At 45.8% G+C, this 8,310-nt stretch overlaps 1 protein-coding gene across 1 annotated transcript; it reads left to right on the forward strand.

The window, feature by feature from the left end:
- The first annotated feature begins 5,051 nt into the window (after window positions 1-5,051).
- On the forward strand, window positions 5,052-6,344 carry LOC146036819 (beta-1,4-galactosyltransferase galt-1-like). Its single transcript, XM_083160688.1, has one exon. It carries the CDS (start codon window positions 5,052-5,054, stop codon window positions 6,342-6,344), a length of 1,293 nt encoding a protein of 430 aa, XP_083016814.1.
- The last annotated feature ends 1,966 nt before the right edge of the window (window positions 6,345-8,310 follow it).

Consider the following 8,310-nt stretch of genomic DNA (forward strand, 5'->3'; position numbering starts at 1 on the left):
ATCCCATTTTACATAGTAAATCTCTACCCAAGAGGTTAGTCGGGGCCGCTGCAGCCAACAGGAAAGAATGTTTGGTATGCAGAGGCCCAATTGTAACCTCCGCTGGTTTCGTCAGTGGGTAATGTTGTATTTTTCCTGTTACCCCAATTGCCGCTACTGATTGGTCGGTGAAACCCAAGTGAAGAGGAGTGTTGAGAACAGATCTGGCCGCCCCTGTATCAACCAAGAAGGTTTGCCTTACTCCAGCTATATCAACCTTCACCTGAGGTTCCTCTCTAAGGTGTTGTGTTAGTCTAACTGGCTGTAGGATACAGGTATGACCTGTTTCCTATTGTCTTACCTGGGTAGCCCTTAGTACCGTGTCAGCCATCAGATGGGGAGGAGGCATGTTGCGTGACCTGTCTGTCTCCTCCCATTGTCTAGGGGTTGGGTATTTCCTTGTCTCACCCTGGTGAGGCTCCCATTCTCGCCTATGTGTTTTGTAACTCCTGGGGTTTCCTGACTTACAATGAGCTGAGTAGTGACCTTCCCTATTGCAGTTGTAACAGATAATTGGCTTTCTACCTGTGTCCCTGGTGTTTCGTTGGTATGCAGCTTTATTTGGGGCATTTGTAAGGGCTTGGATGCTAACCCTCATCAGTTTGTCAGTTTGCAGTTCCCTGTGCTTCTTAATGTTGCGGTCGTGGTCCACAGCAGATTCCCGTAGGGCATCCACTGTCATTCCACGCCAATTTGGGAAAGAAGTTTGGACTCTGGCTCTCAGGTTTTCCCTAAGCCCTTCCACCAGCACAGAGACAATCATCTCCCTCAGGTGGGGGTCGTCCTTAGGCTCGGAGACACCAGTGTACTTTGATACCTCCAGTAAGGCCTTAGTGAAATAATCAGCAGCAGTTTCGCCATCCTTTTGTTTGATGGTGAAAATCTTGCTATATTCCACTGCCGCAGGAAAATATACTCCCAATTGTAAGTTGATTAGGCGTATATTTTCCTGGTTGATCTCATCATTTATCTCTTTGTCCACTTTCAATCCACTATCCTGAATGAATTTCGGGATGTCTATGTGAGTGGGGAGACAGGCCCTCAACATGATTCTCCAATCCTTGTTGGTGGGCTCATCAGAGTTTCCCAGATCCCTTACAAATTTCCGGCACAATGCCAGATCTTTCCTAGGATCAGGGAAATCTGCAATGATGGACCGCAGCTCTAACCGTGTCCATGGGTTTAGCATGGTCATTTTTCTGGTAGGTATCACACCCTCTCTGTCTGCCTTACCATAGGGAACCTCCAGTGTGCGTACAGGGTATGTTTGTACCACATCCGCATTACTGGGACCTGCTTGGGAGTCATCTGTGTCTGTGCTGTGTAGTGCTTTCTTACCTGGGTCCAAGACTATGCTGTTGGCATCAGCCGTCTCCTCTTCCTGTGCCGGAGCCCCAGCAGCAGGTTTAGCCGGTTCAGCTTTTCCCTCAATCATGTTAATTGCATGGAAGACGGCCAGTGCCAACAGCTGCTCGTTTTCCTCTCGGGTTTCCTTATAAGGGGATAAGACAGGGTACAAGTTAGCAACGGATACATTATTACTTATGTCTTTCTTATGAGTCATTAACCCCTTCGGCACATATGGGGGTGGGGGAGCTGATTCTATTGCGGCAGCGGTTGCATTTTTATTGTGGCTGATTGTATCTGGTATTGCCAGACCTCTGATTCCCAATTGTTCCTGTCCTTCCTTCTGCCACAATTTAAGAATATCTATGTGCTTTACTCTCTCCTTACGACTGGAGAGCAGACATATTTAATCTTTTACTGCTGATAAGATTTCTGGATCAAAGCTACCAACACTGGGAAATTCTAACTTGCTGCCTTGTGTCATTTTTCTCCATTTATTTTGGTAAACAACTGCTCGTTCACCGTGCTTACAGCACATAATAAAAGCCGCCGATCCTTTTGGTCGGCTTGCTTCCTCCCTAACATGCACGTTATCACAGCGTGACCCGTTATTACCCATAATTACAGGAATAAACGTTCACAGCTTAATAGATATCGGTGGGTTATTACTTGTCTGAGAGCTCCCCAAACACTCACTTCTACAGCTTCCTAGAACAGTCCCACAATCAAGCGGGTGCGAAGGATACGAGGTATGATACTCAATCACCAAGTCTTTCAACTAGCAGCGAACTTCTAGTCAACTTGCAAGGTGCGGCCTAATTTTTCCAGGGTACAACAAACTTGTTTTCCTGTACCCCCAAAAACTGGATTTTCTAAAGTAGCTAATCGGATCACTGGGTTCCGATGTATCTTCTTGTACCCTCCTAGCGGATCAGTTCCACTGAAGGGGCAGTTCCTATGGGCACGTCGTCACGTGAACCCTGTCCTAACTGGACTGTCCTACACTGGACTACACTGCGCTTGAGTCGTGCCGTCACACACCCGTTCGCCTCAGTTATTTTTCACACTGGGCGCTAGTTACACCTTGGTCTTATGCTTATTGTTGAAATATTTCTGTACTGAAAATCTTCCCAGGCTGGTAGCTTTTCACTAGATACTTATGCAGGTATAAATCCCTTATAAAAGCTATAGGAATCTATTAAAATAATGCTTGAGTTGCTTGTTTTTGGAAAATGAACAAAAAGAAAAAAAACTTATTTTCTTTTATTAATCACCGCCTTATCCACAGTATATTACTATACTGTTTAAATAAAGCTAATGGTTTAATACTGTTCACCTTTGAGTTCCTATGTGTGCTGCATGCGCAGTGCCAATGAACACCCACGTGTGTACGTGCGTTGTTTACAGGCCGCCGATGAAATCGGCCACCCACGTGTTCTATAGTGTATTTGCAAGGTTGCACTCGGGTTTCGCTATACGCAGTAATTGCGCCTAAATGTGGAATAAATCCCTTAACTCCGTCCGAAAGTTACATATCAAGATGCGAAATAAATCCCGCACTTAATCCATAAATCACGTACAAAGATGCGAAAATTTCCGATATGGGCACGTGCGCGCGCACCTTGCGTAATACACAATAGACGCTTTACGTTACTGTAAAAGGCCACGTGGCGGAGTCCCTGACCCTGCAGTAACTAACAATAAAAGTTATAGTTTTGCACAGAAGGGATCCTCTATGTACTATAATAAAACACAGGCCTTTTTTTTTTTTCACGTGTGCGAACTTTATCGCACGTGGCACATATACTGTAATAAACAAGCAACCCAAGACACTATACCCCGTTAAACTACTTGTGGCAGGCAGAAGTACAGTTTACTAAACACTTAGATATGATATGCTTTAAAACACTTGGCTTTCACTTATTGTGCTTCGAGTTCAACGCTAGCACTTCCCGAACCCCGCACCGCCGCGGACCCGGCCTATCCAGCAATGGATAATAATACTTCCACCCTTTTGCTGGTATAGGTCGGTTCGCACGCCTGGTACTGAGTTCTGGAATGTGAAACGGACGGACGAGCCCTCAATTGTCAATGGCGATTAAATATGACCAAAGAAACAATAAGTGAAAAGTGCAGGTTAAGTATTATGTCCGTAACCAGCGTACCCTTTATGCCTAGCTACGTGCGAACAAAACGTAGCGCAGCGTAGCGTACCTTTATCGTGTATTATACACCAAAGAACCAATACCTTAATAAGAGATCCTCTCGTAGTACTTTGACTCTAATCTGCGAATATACCTTTTAAGGACAGAGTCCGTAATAAACCTTTATCGCTAAATGCGAATAACAGACACAACCACTGTATAGAAGTAAGGAGATAGGAACTCCACAAAAAGATGTATTTAAGTCCCTAATGGACAAAAGGGGGTTACATAAATAGAAAATACAGGTATAACAAGTTATGCAATAGTCTAACAATAAATATACTAAACAGGCTCTACTAAGGGAAGAAAAACAGATACAGGATACAATCAGCCAACAATACAATAAGAATAAGTACCGTGAATGCAACCGTTACCGTCTCATCAAATATGCGAAGCGCAGTCCGGTCAGAGCTCGCTATCGTTCAGGATTGAACTATAGCCCGGTTGAAGGTCAGGGAAAAGAAAGATGTGCCGAAGTGACCGTGGCTGTTCTGGGTCGCCTATCTTATAGGGTCAGAAAGGGGAGGTCAAAGGCCATTCCCATTGGTCAGAGATCGTATGTCAGGTCCACTGTGATTGGGGGGTAAGATGATACACCTGGTTTGACTAGGTGCAGGGGAGTGAACTTTAGGAGTCCTTTGTTCGTTAGTATCGTCGGCAGGGATTGTAAACAGCTGTAGAAACCGGTTACATCTAGATTCCTTTGTTATATATTTTCAACCGAAACTGTCTTGGCAATATGGAATTATGTCCATAACTATCGGGCCGTGTCTATTGCGAAATATCCGCAATGACCGGAATACTACGCATAAGAAACGGAACGGAACGGTACTAAACATGATACAGACAGATGTATGCAGGGCTAACTAAGCTATGTGTGGCGTTCTAAACCTTTAACTACATTTTACTTAGTGTCAGTATGTATTTATGAATTTATGTGTGATAGTATGGCTACTCTTCTGGTCCACTTTGTCACACAGAATCGGGTATGGAAACTTTATTAGCGCAACTCTGCGAACCAAAATGGCGGCCATACTATCCTAAAATGGCGTGTGTGCAACTCGACTTCCACACTTTCATACTTAGCATAATTCTGGGTTTAACCAGTGTAGTGTTCTGAATGAGTGGGATACTCGCTGTAGGAGTTTTCACAGGGGTCTAGCGCAGACCCTCCTCATTGGCCCGGGGGAGAAAATTCACGCCTGGCCTACCTGGTCTGAATCACCCTCTCTGTTCAGCACTGCAAAACACTTGTGGCACCTTATAAATAAGATGTAATACTAATCTATCAGCCAGAAACAGTACCGCTCTTATATCTCCACTGGTCACAGTAACATGTGGCACCATCCACTGGCTGAGTATAAAACAGGTGTGGAAAACAGAGCACGTTCTATACTTTTATCACTTTGCCTTCTCACATGTTTCCTGTGTTTCTCCCCCAGTAACTCATTTCCTGATATGATGACCATCATCACAAGGAAGAAGCTAATATACATGTCTGTCTTACTGACTGCTGCCTTTCTACTGGGATATTATACTAACTCTTTAAATACCCGGTTGGATCACTGGAGACCTCCGTGTACCTGCTGTGAACATAGACTAACCACCGACACTATTACCCCACTGCAAGACAACCGGACATTTATTATAGCACCATATTTCGAACCCCGAATAAATGATAAACGCGCAGTCCGTATCCTCGCCATTATCCACCACACAGAAGTGAAGGAGCTGTACTGCTTTTTTTGTTGTACCGTTACCAAATCGGTGAAGGTTTCCCAGGCTCAGATACACATACACACTGATCGGTTTGAGTTTCCCTACGGCACAACGGACCTGGTCTGTATGGAGCCACCAGGCTGCTATGCCGAGTACCTATCTGTCCATACATCTCCTACGGGGAACATGATGCAGTTACCCCTGTTCCAAATACAAAATCTGGACATTGAACCGTTCTCTGCCAACTTCACGGTCTGCATTTCCACCATGTTTGAGAATTATAGTAACATCTTACAGTTCATACAGGCGGTGGAGATGTACCGGATACTGGGGGCACAACGGGTCATGATCTACCTCAATAACTGCAGCCCACAGGTGGAAAAAGTCATTCAGTACTACATTGCAGAAGGTGTTGTGGAGGTGATACCTTGGCCAATTCACAGGTATCTAAGAACGACTCGAGTATGGTACCATTCTATAGATGCCAATGATATTGGGTATTATGGTCAAGTGGCAGCACTCAATGACTGTGTCTATCGGAACATGTACAGGAGTAAGTTTGTGCTGCTTAATGACCTTGATGAAATAATACTGCCAATTAAACATCGGACCTGGGACGTCCTGATGGAAAGTCTCCAGCAACAGCACCCAGGAGTTGGGATTTTTCTCTTTGAGAATCACGTGTTCCCTCAAACTGTCACCATTGATGGAAGCTTCTCCAACATCTCATCTTGGCAGAGATTGCCCGGATACAATATACTGCAGCACGTTCTCCGAGAGCCTAGAGGACCGGGCTATTTAAATAGTGAAAAAATGATTATGGATCCGAGGAAAGTCATTCAGACATCTGTACACACTGTTCTAAAATCTATTGGACATTACAAAATAGTCTCTTCTGAGACAGCCCTGCTTTACCATTGCAGAGCGCCTCGTCAGAACACATCTTTAATAGAAGATAAAACGATTTGGAGATATAACGCTTCATTGATTAGAAACGTTAACAAGGTCCTGAGCCGAATAGATTTGCATCAGTAAGTAAATGATCATTGTAGCCTATGACAGCGGTTCCCAAACTGCATGCCGTAGCTCCCTGGTCTGCTGCGGATCACTTGCAGGAGTGCCTCAGGATGGTGGTCCAGAACCAATTCAAATTATTTATGGTCAATGAAATAGGCAAAATCAGCGCATGTGGCTTCCAATTATAAAATATGTGGGTCCCTCACCACATAACTGTATTGGTATCCGGACTCATGATAGATTGACTCTAGGTTGACAGTCAAAAGGTCAACATGAAAAGGTTGACATGCATTTTTGTACAAAATTTTGAGCCGAAGGGCCAACTACGGTGTGGAGGATGGCAAGCGTAGCGAGCCATGCGAGAGGACGTGGTATACTTAGGCGGTGTCCATGGCGACCTACGTCAACATAGACACAAAAACTATGCAAAACTCATGTTGACATTTTTCATGGCAACCTTTGAATGTTGACCTTTTGACCCTGTTGACCTTATCACTGTCGACCTTTGGACCCTGTCGGCCTTATGTCCCTGTCAACCTTTTTTGTTGTTGAGCTTTGGACCCTATGCAATAGATAACACCTATCCTTGTGTATCAATGCCTATTTCCCTTCCTCTTTGACTGTAGCTTCCCAGTTTGTTGTATCACTGATTCCAATTGTAAATCGCAATGGAATTTGATGCGCTATATAAGAGATTATTAATAAACTTGTAAGCCCGCTCGAAGCAAATGCTTCGAAAACTAGTCTGCTACTTTGTGATTGCCTCTGTCTTTTTGCATGTGTGAGAGAGAAAGAGATCTGAGGTAACATTTAATAGGATGAGATATTTTAATTTTTGTGATTTTAAGTAAAAAACGTCAGAATTCGAACAGTTTTCTGAAATCACCAATTTAATAGGGTCCGATTTGCAGAAAAAGGGTGTGCAGGGGCACGGTGCACCGCAGTGGCTTGCTGGGCCAGAGGCCATGGGAGCTGGAGGCAGGATAAGTACCAGGGGCGGTGGCTGCTCTCCGCCCACTCACATTGCACAGCCAGTAGAGCCGGAAGAAAGGGTGGGCCCAGGGGGTATGTATATAGTCGCACGCAGGGTGCGCTGATATATCAAAGCTGTGGAATGTGGTTTTTTTTTTTAAGAAGGATGAGCTCCGCCTCAGGGGACGCTGCCTGTAAGAAACTGTGCAGTTGTTATTGTAAACAGCATGTGGATGGGTGATGGGGCAGGCAGTGGGATGTATGTACTTTGTGTTAATAAGGTGGTATGTGTGTGTATATGCATGTATGTATGTATGCTGTATTTACTGCATGCATGCTTTGTTTATGTGTGAATATGTATGTATGTATGTATGTATGTATGTGTGTGTATGCATTTATATATATATATATATATATATATATTATATATGGATGTTATGTGTGTGTATGTAAAATAAGCTTAATAGTCCCCAATGCCCCCCTCCCGCAATTCGCGGACCCCCATCCCGCTATTCGCGGCCCCCCTCCCGCAATTCAGGGCGCCCCACGCACCCCCCTTTCCGCAATTCACGGACCCCCTGCGCCCCCTCCCACAATTCACGCCCCCCCTCCCGCGATTCACAACCCCCCCTCCCGCGATTCACGTCACCCCGCCAGCCCCCCTTCCGCAATTTGCAGACCCCCTCCAGCGATTCACGGACCCCTGCGCCCCCCTCCCGCGATTCTAAACCCGCCCCCCTGTGCCTCCCCCCCTTGATTCAAGGAACCCCCCGCACCCCTCCCGCGATTCACGGCACCCCCCGCGCCACTCCCGCGATTCACGGAACCCTCGCGCCCCCTCCCGCGATTCATAGACCCCCGCAATCCCCCCCTCCCGCAATTCACTGACCCACACAACCCCCCTCCTGCGATTTGTGGACCCCCGCACCCTCCCACAATTCGCGGACCCTCGCGCCCCCCCTCCCGTAATTTGCAGACCCCCCTGACCCCCTTCCGGCAATTCCACCCCGAG

This window comes from Crinia signifera, chromosome 9, assembly GCF_055691185.1.
Source record: "Crinia signifera chromosome 9, ASM5569118v1, whole genome shotgun sequence".
NCBI lineage: Eukaryota > Metazoa > Chordata > Amphibia > Anura > Myobatrachidae > Crinia > Crinia signifera.

Bases quoted from the DNA above. Each gene is read 5' to 3' on its own strand.
- LOC146036819 (XM_083160688.1), top strand. From the start codon at position 5,052: ATGACCATCATCACAAGGAAGAAGCTAATATACATGTCTGTCTTACTG.